At 40.7% G+C, this 15,566-nt stretch overlaps 2 protein-coding genes across 2 annotated transcripts; both read right to left on the bottom strand.

The window, feature by feature from the left end:
• Nucleotides 1-76: 76 nt before the first annotated feature.
• On the bottom strand, nucleotides 77-5,429 carry eif3i (eukaryotic translation initiation factor 3, subunit I). The gene is made up of 11 exons (XM_038724850.1): nucleotides 5,283-5,429; nucleotides 4,736-4,828; nucleotides 4,531-4,618; nucleotides 4,327-4,392; nucleotides 4,055-4,204; nucleotides 3,324-3,451; nucleotides 2,906-3,016; nucleotides 2,625-2,714; nucleotides 2,407-2,480; nucleotides 736-828; nucleotides 77-621 (listed from the first exon to the last, which is right to left on the bottom strand). Exons 1-11 carry the CDS (start codon nucleotides 5,283-5,285, stop codon nucleotides 540-542), a joined length of 978 nt encoding a protein of 325 aa, XP_038580778.1. The 5' UTR covers nucleotides 5,286-5,429; the 3' UTR covers nucleotides 77-539.
• A 1,048-nt stretch (nucleotides 5,430-6,477) lies between these two features.
• On the bottom strand, nucleotides 6,478-15,371 carry txlna (taxilin alpha). Its single transcript, XM_038724987.1, has 11 exons — nucleotides 15,257-15,371; nucleotides 14,524-14,716; nucleotides 13,108-13,371; nucleotides 12,738-12,829; nucleotides 10,874-11,044; nucleotides 10,305-10,499; nucleotides 10,086-10,205; nucleotides 9,910-9,984; nucleotides 9,691-9,783; nucleotides 9,496-9,591; nucleotides 6,478-8,919 (listed from the first exon to the last, which is right to left on the bottom strand). Exons 2-11 carry the CDS (start codon nucleotides 14,705-14,707, stop codon nucleotides 8,602-8,604), a joined length of 1,608 nt encoding a protein of 535 aa, XP_038580915.1. The 5' UTR covers nucleotides 14,708-14,716; nucleotides 15,257-15,371; the 3' UTR covers nucleotides 6,478-8,601.
• Between the last annotated feature and the right edge of the window lie 195 nt (nucleotides 15,372-15,566).

Genomic DNA, 15,566 nt, shown 5'->3' on the forward strand with positions numbered 1-15,566 from the left:
GCATTTTTTTTAAATTTTGAATTTGGTCACAGAACTATCAATTTTAAAATGAGTATATAGATCAAACAGACACGACTTCAGTAAGTAGTTTTATGGTGACTTGTACTGGAATGGCTTACAACAGAAAGTATATCAATACCTCATTTTACTCATTTGTAGAATTAGATTAAATAGACTCAGGGAGTGTGGGTCTTAAAAGTCCAGTCACGATATCTTTGCAGTTCCAGGGTATAAAAATGACTTCTGATCCCACCAACAGTTTCCAAGTGATGTTAGAAAAATGACTAAAAAGACACCATCCTCGTCACTGAGATGCAGTCACCACTTCTGACCTCTTTTCCTTTATTTGTAGTAATTTATACGGGCCAAAAATAATCACTGACAACTCTGACCTGTACCTTCGACTTCAGATCAGTTCAGATAAAGGGAAGGAGGCGAGGTGGTCAAAACTGTAAATGCACTTTAGTCCATTGTTGCTTCTTCCTAACTTGACTGAGTGTGATGTTAGTTGAAGCTGTGGGGTTGAAGAACCTGACTGTTTATGCCTCCAGTTCAAAGTCAAAGTACTGTGGGTCAAAGTAATGAATCCTTACGTATCCATCTTCTCCTCCACTGCTGTAACTGTAGACGGTAACAACAGTACAAGAAAACATGTCAACAACGACACACAAAAGGTTTTGACCACACTACTTAACATTTTAGGGCAGTGTATGTGCAAACAAGGTCATCTCTTACCTCTTGCCATCAGGGTGGAATGCCACACAGTTAATGGGGCCGAAATGACCCTTGACCCTGCCGAACTCCTCTTCATAGGCAGCATGGAAGAACCTGAGGACAGAATAAAGGCAGATTATGACATGAACACTTAAAAAAATCTTGATGTTGACATGTGAGATAACAGTGATGTCAGTGTTTCCCACAGGATTTTAAGAGAATATGGTGGGTGGGCCTTGAACCCTCTCACCGGGGGGTCCGGGAGCATGCCGCCCATGAGAAAGTTTTGTTAAATTAAATGTGTTAATTTGGTGCAAACTTAAGAGGCTATCTATGAAGAACTTGGTACGCTTGTAAACAATGTTGTGCTCTAATAAACTATTTGATCATAAACCTGTTGTATCAGCAACAAAAGTCAACATATTTATTTAATGTTTTCCCCAAAACCCTGAATCAAAGAGTAGAAGATAGAATAAGTAATTTCTCTAACATTTTATGGTGTTTTTTTTTTTTTTTTTACTTTTATTGGATACATGTAATATATCTTTTATACTTTCTAAGATTTTAATCCAATAAATCTTATTTCCATGCTGTATAGACACCTTATTTTGAAAACCGGGCGTTGTGTGTATCCTCATGCTAAATTCATTAAGTCCAAACAGAGTCCGAACTTGATAAATAATGTTGTATGTGGTTCTCGTATCGCGTAACATGAAGACTTCACAGCCTCTCTTCGGGTAGGACTCTCATACTGCAACACTTGTCTTTGTAAAGAGAGAAACTGGCAGGAGTCGCTAACCTGCCTGTCTGTCATCTCGCACTGGGCTGTTGAGTTGATTCATCATGAAGGCTTTAATACGTGTGCACTCCAAATGTAGGCGCGGCTAGCTTAATCGCCTTCTCACAAACGAGTGACAGAAACAGTCTGTTAACGTTACCGTAGTTACCTCAAAAGAAAAGTAGTTGTCTGGAGTCGGAGGCCAAAGTGTCTGAGCGTACAAGCTTACAGCAGCGCCCACAAAACACAACGTTAGAGGTCCGTAATATATTATGAGATGTAAAAAATCTTTCGGGTACATTTTGAAACTATGGGGGAGCAGACCATGAGCCAGCCGCCATGGTAATAATAATAAATGGGAAACACTGGATGTTATCTCACGTCTAGGGCTGTTTGATATGGCCAAAAATGTTCACGATAAAAACATTTCATATCATTCATTCAATATCGATAATTATCGAGATATGTCAAATCATTTATTCTTTCAAGTGAGTGAAAACTGAAGAAACCAGATGGTTAATTAACTTTTCTTTATAGTCAGAATGTGACAAACACTTGATGCCAAAAGTGGACCACTTAACAAATCTGAGGTAGAACATTCAAAACTATCTTTTTCAACAAATATGACTAATAAATCTTTTTTCAGCCCCTTTTCCTCAACAAAATAAATATTTTAATAAAAAAAGTGCTAAATTGTCTGTGATTCAAATGAATTACAACTAATATTTATTGAGCATATTTTGAACATTTATTATTGAGGAAAATTATATTGCGAGAATTATCATTATTGTTTTATGTTCCAGCTCTACTCATGTCATTTGGTATAAAAGAAGTGAACACATAATTTGGTTTTGTTTTAACTTAATGTTATCTTTCTTGACTTCTAATCAACCGCAGCCATTTTTTCCCCTCACCTGGCCTCAAACTTGCCGATCCTGGTGGAGGTAGTGGTGACCTCCATGGCCTCCTGACCGCCTCCCATCACCACCTGAGTTACACAAACCATGCACAAGTGTCAAAGGCCAGTGATATGATACAGTTTGCACTTGAGAAAGCACTACGTGGCAAACAAATGTGTACATGGTCGCCATCGCTCATTTTTACAGACGTAACAGTGAGAGTCTTCACTTACATGATCCATAATGGGGGAGATGGCGGCGGAGTTGACCGGTCGCTCTGTCTTGAAAGTCTTGATGTGATCCAGAGTAGCGCAGTCAAACAGCTGAGAGGAAACACAATAGACACCCAAACATTCAGTAACAATGTATGATACCAAAGTCATGATTAAAATCACATTACCCATCCATGGATTATTATTATTAATACGACAAAAGTAGCAATTTGGTGACCCAAATATTTACAAATTGTCAGGTTATGGCAGTGACAAAGGGCCAGGAGAGTAGACAGTCTTACCTTGGCAGAGTTGTCCTTGGAGGCACTGATGAACATGGTGAGATCCACTGATGTCTGGATGTCATTGATCTGCTTGGTGTGCTCCTTGGCCGCCTTCAGGATATCTCCAGACTGTCCGTAAATAAACACAGTGGCAGCATTCAACTTTAATGATTCTGAATTTAAAACTTACTATGAAGCTACGCACCTGGATATTATTGTCTGAAATCTCACATTTAAATGCTTTATATTCTTTATCACAGCAATATATTTATCTGTAATTGCTGGAAAACTGAGAAAAGGTTATTGTTTGGGCTTCCTAACCAATATCAGCTTTGTTTCCTAATATTAGGCCCTGCAGCCAGTGCCACATAAACACTGTTAATCACATTCCCATATGTTCCCAGACAGACAGTGTGTGTGTGTGTGTGTGTCCAACCTTGGCGCTGAACTGGTTCAACTCTCCGTTTTCATGGCCGGCAATGACAAACTCTCCCAGAGGTCCCCACACAGCACTGGTAATCTTGTGGTCGCTGCAAGGTATCGACAGGTAGGGCTGGTTGTCCTCTGCAGATACAGAGCAAGAGAGACTCACTATACCACTGAGAAGAGCCATATTGCTGCTGATCATTATCGCCGACAGTGTAATGGGGAAAAGGTAAATACATTTCAGCTCAGCTGTGTGAAAGCCAACAGAATGTCATCAGACGGCTCGGGAAATGTTAGTTAAATATGAAGTCCTAATTGTAAATGACTATTCAGTTAATTAATAAGTGATTAATAAGAGACCTTATTGCTTTATTTACTACAGAGGGACATTACAGTTTTTACTTTGTCATTTCAATAAAGATACAACCAACATTTGCAAACGTAAATTTACATCAGTACAGATCTAACCATCTCCTAATGTTCTAAAACAGAGCCCCATATGACTTGCTACTTACTAACAAGGAGGGGAACGTGGGCAATCACAGATTTATGGTATGGAATTTGACAAGTTTAACAAAGATGATACAAAATACATCTAACGCATATTTAACAATCTAATTAAAGCCAAACAATCACTGGTAAAAGCTGGATGTGGCGGCCATTTTTCTTTAGTCAACAACTTCCTAATAAACGAATCAAAGTGGCAGCTAAATAAAAGTCTGAGCATTGTGCAGTATGTACCAATCTGCTGTGGATCCCTCAGGTCAAAGAAGTTCAGGAAACACTGGTAACCCATCTGCTTGTCTGTGGAGAACATGATGATGTTGCCGCTGAAGTCGAAGCCGCACGTTCTGACAGCAGAGTTGGTGTTGAGCAGGGCCAGCTGTTTACCTGTGCAGCACAGGGGGACAATGGCGCAGGGGTTAGTAGACGTAGGATTGCCAATCACAAACTACTGCTTCAAATGGACAATTGACACTTTCTGACACTGAAATCAATGCATTTGTACCTACCGGTCTCACAGTCCCACAGTCGGCAGCTGTTGTCTGCTGATCCCGTCAATACATTTTTAGTGTCCCCTGAGAGAGAACGTGTTAAAGGGCACAACATGTATGACAGCAGCTAGCACAGCAACAGACACTGTATCGCACATTACATCAAACATTATATTTGTCTGAGACAAAACAACATGAAGTGTATTTCTTGAAAAAGGATACAGTCGCAGTCGACACACCACACAGCTCCTGTGTGTCCATTGTAGGTGCCAAGCCTCTCGCCGTTGACAGAGTACCACACGTTGGCTACCTACAGTGGGAAACGTAACAACAGATTTACCAAATAAGTTAACACCAAACAAACGTACATGTGGAATAATAGGATAGCATCAAGAGTCAGAGCATCTCTCAGTTACTATCAACTCACCGTGTCTTTAGCTACAGAGAACAGCAGGTCTCCTTCTCTATTGTACTTTATTTGAGTGATGGACCTCTCATGGCCCTGGAGCAGGATGGGTTTCTGTGGAGAGGAGTGTAGATCAGTATCTGGGCAATCTTACCGATTTAGAAAACAGCTTCAGCTGTCCACTAGAGGTAACGTTAACAATAGAAAGTTTTGTCTTGACTAGTAGGACACTCAATGAAGTGATTACGGGGTTTTTTTGCTCCAAAAGGACACATATGGGGGCTGTGGTCTGTGACGACAAACCATCTATCCACGTCAGGTTTACTTGTTTATATTTACATGAGGTACAGTTCTATCAGCTGTCCGGGGCCGTTGAATCATCTTGCGTCATTCGTATCATGCAGCTAATATAGCTAACATCTGTGTTACGCTGGCTAATTTGAAAGCTAAGCTAACGTTAGCCAGGATATATATGCTAGCTAGCTGGAGCTAACTGTCAACAATACAATTACCATTGTTCGGGGCAACATATAACTCGTAGCAGACGGTCACTAAGACACATACTAACCATTTTTCTCAGCTTACTAGGTCCAATATATTCACTGTGGCTCCCGTAAAAACAGAAAAGGTGAACACTCGTGTTTCAGGCGCCGGGGCTGCGACGGAAAAGGAATGTGACGTACTTCCTGTCTCAGACGGCACGATGGCGACAGTGCGCCCTCTAACGGTAGCACTGTAGTACTAAGCCAATTCCATTTTACCACCTTAAAGTACCATACATTTCCCAATTAATAATGCTGTAATTAAAGTGTTTTAATCGATTTTGAAGAGGTTAGTAGATGATTAATTAATGCTGTATTATGTTAGTGTATTTTAATGGATTTTCTACATGGCTTTTAAGGGGTAGCCTAAATAAAACCTTGAACTTGACCAATAATGCAATAATGTGGCATCTACCGTAACACATCTCAGGCCAAATAGCAGGTAGTATCAAAGCCACTCTTTCATTACAACATATAGCTAGGCTTATAGAACAAAGTCTGAACATAAGGCGTTTTCCGCATTCCAGCATGTTGGTCCATAAATATTAGGGACACCGTTTGTGCGGCTTTAGTTGACATATATACAATTTGACAAAAATTTAAAATTGTAATTTCCATATATATACACAACTTGCATACACCTCCATGAATGCACTCACGTAGGTTGCAGGACAGGACGTAAATAACAGAATATGGCAGCAAAGGCTTCAAAGTGACAACAATGAAAGCACATTTTATTTTACCAGAACATACTGAAGTTATATTTCATCATTACGCGCGGGCAGGATATTCAGTTTAGAAAATCATAAATTCAACTAATAGGACGATTTTGTCACTAACACAGACAACATATTTGGGCTGATCTATATGAATTACTTTAGTTTTTGTTGTGTTATGTGGGACTTACTGCTTCATGTAGGTGAACTCCCCTCCCCAAATACATCGCTGCCTTTCTCGTCCTCTGCTGTTTAAATGGTTCACCCAAATCACTAATAAAATAAATTTGCCCACTATTTTTGAAGGAACTTCATATATTTAAAATAAATAATGCCGACATATTTTATGTAAAATGTATAACTTTTCACGTTAGTCTACTGGCACATTTTTGAAAAAAGATTGGAAACTTTTTAACCTCAAAGACACAAGGCAGTTAATTGAAGGAGCATAATTAAAAGCACTGGAAAAGAGCATGAACAGAGAAGTGACACCTGCACACTAACATGAATACACTGTTACATCTTTTATTTAACAAGAAACAAAATATACAGGGTCAGATAAAAGTACTGCAAAAGACAAAAAAGGAAACATCTTTGGTTCCTTCTCATGGTCAATGAACCCCCACATCCGCCACAGGGCCAGAGGTACACAGAATCTGTCCTGTGAGACAATGGAAGAAATTAGGTTTGCCATTTGTATTGAAGTAGAAAATGGCTGATTCTGTAAGTTGACACCTTGTTACCAATGCTACATAATAAGTAGTACATGGGAATGTCTGAAGAGAAATGGACATGTTTGGAAGTGACACTACAATTCAAAAGTCCAATAACATTTTCGTTCCTTTTTCCCTCCGCATCAGGGTGATGCACAATATTGCGTTCAAAGTCAAACAGTTGAGAGACAATTAACAGGGTTCAAACTTGAGCAAAAATAGAGTTCTGCTGTGAGATATGTTGTCTGTTAATATAGTACATCCATGCAGGACAGTAGATATAGTGAATATACATTCTCAGCTAAGTGCTTGTGAGTTCAGACTGCCACAGAATAAAACCAAGAGGCAAGCGTTGCATAGAGGTCCTTGAACATTCTCTAGTTAAAAACCTGATTACAAGCTACTGCAATAACCAGGGCTGGGAGGAGACAATCATCACGTACGCCACACACCCCATACATCCCAACGCACAAAGACGGCGCAATACAGGGGATATGTTTCAAGTGGCCGTCATTACAAGTTTATAAGCAGACTGGAAAACATGGAAAACAAATGTATTAACGGAACTCAAAAAGGTTAGGAATTAAAAGTTGGTCATAAAAGTAACGCCTTAATTCATTTTCTAAATTATCAAAAAAATAAACAGATTTATTTTTATGGTGGTGCTCTGAAAGACACACACATTTCAATATCAGAGATTATGCTTCAACAATAAATACACACCACAAAACCAAACCCTGCACAAACTAAACAGTGTGATTCAAACAAAAAACAAAGAAACATTTCCCTTAAAATGAAGAACTGAAGACTCTGGTGAAACAAATATTGTAAAGTGTTCTTAACATCTGAGCTATGTAAAGAAAAAGAAAAGAAATCTTAATGAAAAACATCCTTCAATTGTTATTTTTATGTTAAGAATTGGATTAGCTGAATACATCATTTGTTTAACATCTCTGTTAAGACTTCACCTGAAAGAAACATTACGTTACTATAGGTGGCCTTTAGGATACTGCAAGCCAACAGACACTCAAGATGAAAATGAGACAGTGTCTCCCCACACACACACACACACACCCCATTTAACCTCTGATGACTCCCCTTTCCATTTACCGGTTTGTCTTGTGTCATTCCAAGCAGCATTGTTATTTATCTTGCCAAACTGTTCTGTGTTTGATGCAAGTCAAAAAGGCCATGTGTAGTAAAACAGCACAACACAGAGGCATCCTGTGCATTCACATGCACACTCATACTGAGGTTATTGCAGATTGCAGCGTCCATAATGTGAACAGGGTTGTCTTAGTCGAGTTAAGTCGGAGCTGGATAACTTGTCCCTTTAATTACTGTGATATTCATAAACCTGAAGTCTGATTTGGTTCAGCGCAGACGCCAGAAAAGCAGTGGACTGAAAGCCATGTTGCTACACAAACAGTGGCATGTGGAGCACGTTTTTGGTCACCAAGAATGTGGCAATTTTACAACTAATACATGAAATGATCAATTTGAAAAACACCAAAAAGACTCCTCCAACTTTCCCCCTCTACTGTGTGATGCTTATAAGGTGTTTCCTGTAGGCTTCCTGTGGAAATTAACCAGACTAATAAATGAACCATGTAAATCTGAATATTGGGGAAATAAGATTATGAACCATGTAAATGCTTTAATCAAATTATTACCTGAATCAGGTTAGTCACAGTCATTGAGTTATGGTGTGCATGTAAATGTACTGACGGACGAGGCACACACTCATCAACTTTATAAAGCCTGCAGAGCATGCTGGGAGAACACAAAGTAACCTTGCTATCTGATCTGCTTCTGGACCAGTGTTTAACATCCGCTTCATCCAGCAGAGGAGTAGCGGCTTGCAGGTTGGTGGCTTGATGCTGGAGGGGAAAGAGGGGACTGTGAGCAGCATTGCTTCATTCCTGTGCAGCGATGGCCTGAGCCCCTTCAAGTAGGGTGTCTGTGTCCAGTTCTGGGTCACAGTGGCAGGACTGGGAGCAGGGAGCGGTGTCAGGGAGGCTGCTAGGCTCCTGCAAAGAGTCTGTAGGCGGCGGAGAGGGGGAGTCAGTCCCTGGGTCAGAGGTGGGGGCTCCTGTGGTGCCACTGTGCGGATCGCTGAGGTTCTGAACCTTCTTGTTGAGCTCGTTGCGTTCCACTTTGAGAGCTCGCCGCAGCTTCTCGAGCCGCTGGACTTTACCCTGAAGTGCCTCAAACTCACGGTCCTGCACAGATTTCTGTAGACAAACACACACACACGTCACTCTTTATGCTTTTGTGTTATAGTTATCTGCGCTGACACAATTTGACTATACGCTCTTTTCTTCCAATCACATTTCTATCCTTTTAATTAGACCAACTTTACATCTTTAAACATGCACAAACATCCTAAGAGGATGAACTCATAGTATTTCCTGGTGCAGCAGGGCCTTCTCCTTCTTATGGCTGCAGCCAAAATTAGGCCACAGGAGTCTTTTGCTAAACTTCACAACACTTTCTGCTGCTACAAGACAAACAGATATAAGTACTACACATCAGACCATAAACCTTTCTTAGTAAGATAAATGGCTTCAATTGAATTATCTAAATAAAAAGAAAACATATCCTGCATTCGAGCCTTCTAAAGCTGGTTTGAATTGGGTTTTTGCATTGGTTGTCTTCAATCATTAGAGACCATGTGATGTTAGTTAGGACAGTGAGATCCCTGACGCTGGTAGAACACAATCAAAGTGCTGTATAATATACTAAAGTTTTACTCAGGGTGAAGCACTTTCGGTCAGAGCATGACAATAAGCAACAAAAGGCTGCTTTACCTCCTCTGACATCTCCACGAGAGCCTTGTTGCTGCTCTCCCACCTGGACCGATACATGGCCGTCTCCTTCTCCAGCTTTTTGATCTTTTTAGTCATCTGTAACAAAAAGGAAACATGATGTCACATCCAATAAAGGGTCAATAGAACTCCTCCTCCTCTCTTTCTTACACCCTCACAGCAGCGCAGACACCTCACCTTCTCCATCTCCTGTTTGAATGTGGTGAAGACCTCATTGCTCTTGCACAAAGTGGTCTGGAACTCTTCAAACTTCTCTGTGTACAGCGACAGCTGGAAAACAACACAACGCGGGTTTTCAGCATATGAAGATGCTTGTCGCAAACAAAACAACCATCGTCACGGTAAAGTCAATCACAGTCGAGCTGTAAAGGTGAAGAGTAAAGACTGATGGGAAACCTGCTGTTTGAGGTGAACTTCCTGCTGCTTCATCAGCTCGCACATCCTTTGAGACTCCACCGCTTCTTTCAGCAGCTGAGGAGACGAAGGGAAAAGACTAATAATTGAAACATTTATATATAACAACAAAAACCAAAGGCCGTGGAAATGTATGAAGGTCTGGTAAGGATAATTACAAATTCTTTCTCTCTGTCGTGGCGCTCCTCCGACTCCTTCAGCAGCTCCTGAGCCTGGTGCAGCTTGGCGTCCACCAGCTGTTGCTGCAGGTCTTTGTGCTTTACCACTTTGTCTATGTGCTGGTTTCAGGGAAATAAAAATTGCAAGTTATAAGACATTACACACGCAGTTTGAAATGAAAGAAAACTCACATACTGCACTTAAAACGGGCAGCGCACCTCTTCCCGTAGTTTGTACTGTTCATAGAGCTTCTTCAGTTTCTCAGCCAGCTCTGTGTTCTCTTGTCGAAGACTGGCGTTCCTCTCGTTGTGCTGCTCCATCTGAGCCTGGATGTCGTTCAGTGTCACCTGGAAATGGGAGGTCACTTCCTTCCTTTTCTCTTCCTCCAGACGCGTTCTTTGCACCCCTTCCTCCTGCAGAGGGAACGGAGTGGAACATATAACACAATATAACGTGTGCGAAAGGAATGTTTGTGTTGTGTTGCCTGCCTCCATCTTAAAGAGGTCAATTCTGGCCAGCAATCGACAGCAAGACATTTCACTCCTCTTGTAATGAACAATCAATTTATTTTAAAAATGCTTCAACATATACTGTGTTATGTCTAAAATCACTGTATTCTCCACAGAACAGATGAAGGCAGCTAATCTGAGGAGAGACCACGTTTTAATAAACCCATAAATATACAAAAGCTGGACCTTAGAGAAGCGATGGTTGCAGGAAGTCATTTTTTAAAAATCACTGCAGCAGTTTGGAGTCTATATTCATGATACTGGTGCCTGGTTTGTACCTTGAGTGTGCGGTTGTGTCTCTGCAGCTCCCTGCAGAGACTCTCCAGCTTGCTGCGAGCCAGGATGGCCTTGCTGTGTTCGTTCCTCAGGTTGTCTTTCTCCTGGACCAGCTGGTTCTGCTTCTTCTGCAGCACTCGCATTTGCTTCTGGGTGTTACGGTGTTCTTCCAGCTGTCACAAACACACAAACGCGTTTTGAGGTGTTCCACGGTCAAACTAAGATTACACTCCTATTGGCCGCTGATTTTATGATGCCTGCCAAACCTAGTCTCTACCATTGATAAGATGCCGTTCGATGTTAAGGTCAATGCAGGCTAATTTTTTATACTAAAACAATACTAATATTATATGTATTAAACTGCTTTATTTTCTAATAAGCAGTCCATGTTGCTGTAATGTATTGTGACCTATGACTATGCCTTACACTGCATCCTTTGCAACGCGACTATAACATGCATACATGAAGGTGAAACATAACATTCGGTTGACGTGCCTTCTACCTTCAGCCAGTAACATCACTGCAGACCAATCTTAATCTATCAGCTCTGACACACTGCCAGATCACACACATCAGCTTCCTCTAGCTCATACACATCCAAACAAATAGTCTGTCTTACAAACGTCCACGCACAAACACACACACAGTCGCCATACAAACCTCCTACAGCATAAGCAGCCCCAGTAGATAATTAGAGGTCATCATTAGTGCTGCAAAATGCTACACGCCGCCCTGGCATGTACTGAGGTCATAGGACAGAGCTCTGCATTGCACCACTCTGTGTCTGTTTGACAAAGATCGCTGCATCACCTTGAGGTGTACCCACACTCCTTGTTTGCAAAGAAGTCCCACTGACCTACTCTGTAGGAAAGCATCTCTTTTATTAACGAGAATTTCCTATTTTTAAGTCAGTTGCCGCACTGGACACATTCATCCAATGACCCGAGTGTTTTTAGGTCACCCACTTTAGAATAAAAAAAATGTACATTTTAGAAACAAAAACTGTATCTACTCATATTCGCTATTGAACCAGACAGTCATTATGTATGTGATGATGTATGTATTGTATGTAAATATTTGCCAGCATAAATGCCCGTTCCCTATGCTGTTTCTATTTCACTCCATATTCTCCCTTTGCAGAAAGCACCAGGGGCCTGACTTTGCACCAGACAGACCAGAAAACTGTTCATTTCACTTACAGTCTGGGATCCAACTTTGGAAATTACTGACAAAAACATATTTATATTTAATTAGGAAAAAAAAAAAAAAAACAGTACACTGCTGTATTTATAGAGGTTATTTCTTATTTTACCAATTTAATTCTACACCTTATTTTTGTGTTTACTCATAAACTACTTTAATCTGCTCACTTTGCTCTTCCAATCAGTTGTCTTATTCTTTTCTCCACACACACACACACACACACACACTTCTTTCCGTTTCTCTCCCTGTGTATGTGTCTGCTCTGTTGACATTCTTCGTCAGCAGTATTTTTTATAAAGTCACGCAAAAAAAAATAAAATAAACCCCACAACTCACAATTCCACTTTGTGTGTAGGAGGCTTGTTATTAATGACGCAGTATGTCGAATCGTCAAATGACATTGGCACCAACCGGGTGTGTTCATTCCTGGTTCATTGCTTCTACCATGTATTCACATACACCTGGCCTAGTGATGGACTGATATGGGGTTTTCAATCCCCGATGTCGAAATTTAGAGTACAGTAATGAATTAAATAAAAAAATACATTGGGTTATGCTGTAGATTTCAGAACGTGACTGGTGTTTAAGAAAAATAAAATAAAATCTATATGAAGAGTAGTTCCACAGGCTAGACTTCAGATTAAAAAAGCGGGAAACACTCACCAGTTCAGCATACTTCTTACAGAGGCCTCCAAGCTTTTCCTCTGGGGTGCTCAAAGTGTTTAGAGTCTGCATGAGAAGAGTGATCTCTTTGCCTGCATAAACAAGGAAAACAGAGATGGGACGGAGAGCCTGTTAGAAAACTGAGTAGAATTAATGATTGGTTTCTTTAGCAAACTGGCCTCTAAACAGTTTAAAAGCTGGCATCTGGCAATGTTTTTGTTTACACTTTTCCATCGGTATAAAGCAACCTATAGAACTAAACCATCAGCAATCCATAAAAATATACGCAGTGTCTCATGGACGTCTTGTCAGCAAAATGCACTCATAGTCTCCATGGAGATTCTTGTGAAAAGAGTAGGGTACTCCTTACCCAGACCCTTCACTTTCTTCTTCTCCTGAGTCTTCTTCTGCTCCTTCTCCACCCCGTTGTTTGCTCCATTGACTTTGCTTTTCTCTGGCTTGCCGTCCTGCCTCTCACTGGCCAGGCCATTGAGCTCTGGGCTGTGTGACTGGCCATTGGGCAGGGTACTCGCGTCGTCTGAAATGCTTTCCCGACAGTAGGTGCTGAGGATGTCCTCCAGCTGCCGGCTCAGCTCCTCAGCCATGTCACACTGAGACAGTGATGCCTCTGCAACTAGGCACAGTAGAGGGAAAAAACATGGTTAAAGAAGGCAATTATTTGTGACTTCTGGGACTCTAGGGAAAGATGGGAACTTCTAAAATACACCCTACAAACAAAACTTGGACTACTTCTGGCAATACTCCCGGCATTTCTGGCTCCTGGTTATAATATGATGGTTTCTCCAAACAAAACATGGCAATGGCCAGTCAAAAAGTTGAGGCACTTGCAGCACAAGTACAAAGACATTTAGTTAGTTAGTGTTTAGCACAGCAGCTTTCACCTCTTAAAAACACCCACAATTGACAATATGCATTCTTGTGACTTAAGAAATCACATGTTGGACTGTACATAGTGAACAATATATGCAGGCTTTACTGTTAAACTTTTTAAGGTTTGTTTAAAGATCTTCAGTGGTCTTCTACACTACAGATGTCAAGACAACCGTACCAAAATAAAATATGTCAGTACTCATTTTTCTAGGTACCAAAAGTAAAATGTAAACAGGGATCCAACACGCGGATTATGGTGACAAGCACAGCGGCAGCTCAATTAGTCGAAAAGAAAAAAAGAAAAACAGTAAGAGTCGCGTATAGAAGTACTTTCCGTTACCATTATCTTTGTTTGAGACTATGTAGTGACTAACTGACAACTAAAGTACTAAAGGCTACCGTGTTAAGGCTAATGTTACCATTCAGTCTGTGTCATCTGTTGTAATGTTGTTAGCGTTTTAAATAAATATTTAAGTAATGGTCTGTCACCACGTCAGTAAATTTAAACTACTGCTATCACTGAGGTGTGTGTGTAGCCTGTAGTACAGTTACTGAGCTATACTTGATAACTCATTAAGAGTATATATTAAAGTACATGGGATTTATCATTTTGTTTTTGTTTTTTTATGTGGTATCGAATATCGTGGAATTTCTCTGGTATTCATTATCGATTACTAAATTTCTGGTATTGTGACATCCCTACTCTACAAAAGGTAAATATGGTTTATAAGCAGCCCACATTAAAGTGGCAGGTTTCCAAGTGGGATTTGGTGTACAGTTCTCAAAAAAATACACTGATACGAGTTGTCGCCTGCTCCCTACTGCCCATATTTTAAATGGCTCTGGTGAGACACAGACATACTATTTACCTTGTAAATAATTATTAAAACGTTACCTTCACCTCCTGCCTCGTCGCCTTGTGGCGGCGTGTCTGTCTGTGGCGTCTGTGGTTCAGACTCTTTGGGGCTGTTGCTGTCCAAGCTGTCTTTTGCAGCTGCAGGTGCCTCCACCTCTCCTGCTGCAGGTGGAGCAGCCTCACTGCCCTGGGTGGCAGACTCTTCCGTGTCTTGTTTTTTCATCTCTTGTATCTGTTAAAAGTAGAAAAACCCGTGGCACACTGCCTGAAATGTTATAGCTAAAAATGCCGCTGCTTTCTAAGTTTTGGGAAAGCTGGACAGAATCTTTATTCTAGTAATAAAGTAGTAACGTTATGTGTACTTGACAATTTGGATCAAGCTTTTAACCCGCCGTGTCTGTAGCTGACTTATAAGTTACAGACTTCTGTAAGGTTAACACATTTCTTTAACTTAGCACAATGTATACATACGTTAATAACAATATGCTTAACTTGGCATGGGGACTTCATCAAAATCTCATAGCAAAATGTGGCTACATCTCCCACCAAGTGTGCCCTGTCCTCACAAGCTTTCGCTTTACCACTTGCTATGCTTAGCACATGCTAACGCTCGCTAGCCGCCAGATGCAGCTAAATTAGCTCGCACGACTAACCAGTTAGTCAGTGTTAGCTCATGTACACAGGACACAAACATCTAAAAACATAGGCAGACTACACATGCACTCGTTCATCAATGACATCCCGCTTTCTCATATATTAGGGAATTGTTTACCTTCAGACTCAAGGAGGAAATAGCTAATGTATCCGTGAACTGCAGGTTTCCTCAACAGCGTGAGCCAGAAAAAGATAACTTCCGGTCAAAACTTGGATCCTTCTTCTTCCTTTTAGTTTTTAACGGCGGTTTACATCCAGCCTTGATGCTCTGCCGCCACATAGAGGACTAATAAATTACTGTTTTTCAGAGAAACTGAAAATCCAAAGATGAGCCACTGGCTTAGATTTGTTTGTTTTTTAAACATAAATTAAATTAAACAAAATGAACATACATTTAATGTTTTTATTAAAAACAAATCCTGAGCAAC

Source organism: Micropterus salmoides, unplaced genomic scaffold (assembly GCF_014851395.1).
Source record: "Micropterus salmoides isolate LMB-PRFRI ecotype aquatic unplaced genomic scaffold, ASM1485139v1 Ms_hic_scaffold_17, whole genome shotgun sequence".
NCBI classification, from domain to species: domain Eukaryota; kingdom Metazoa; phylum Chordata; class Actinopteri; order Centrarchiformes; family Centrarchidae; genus Micropterus; species Micropterus salmoides.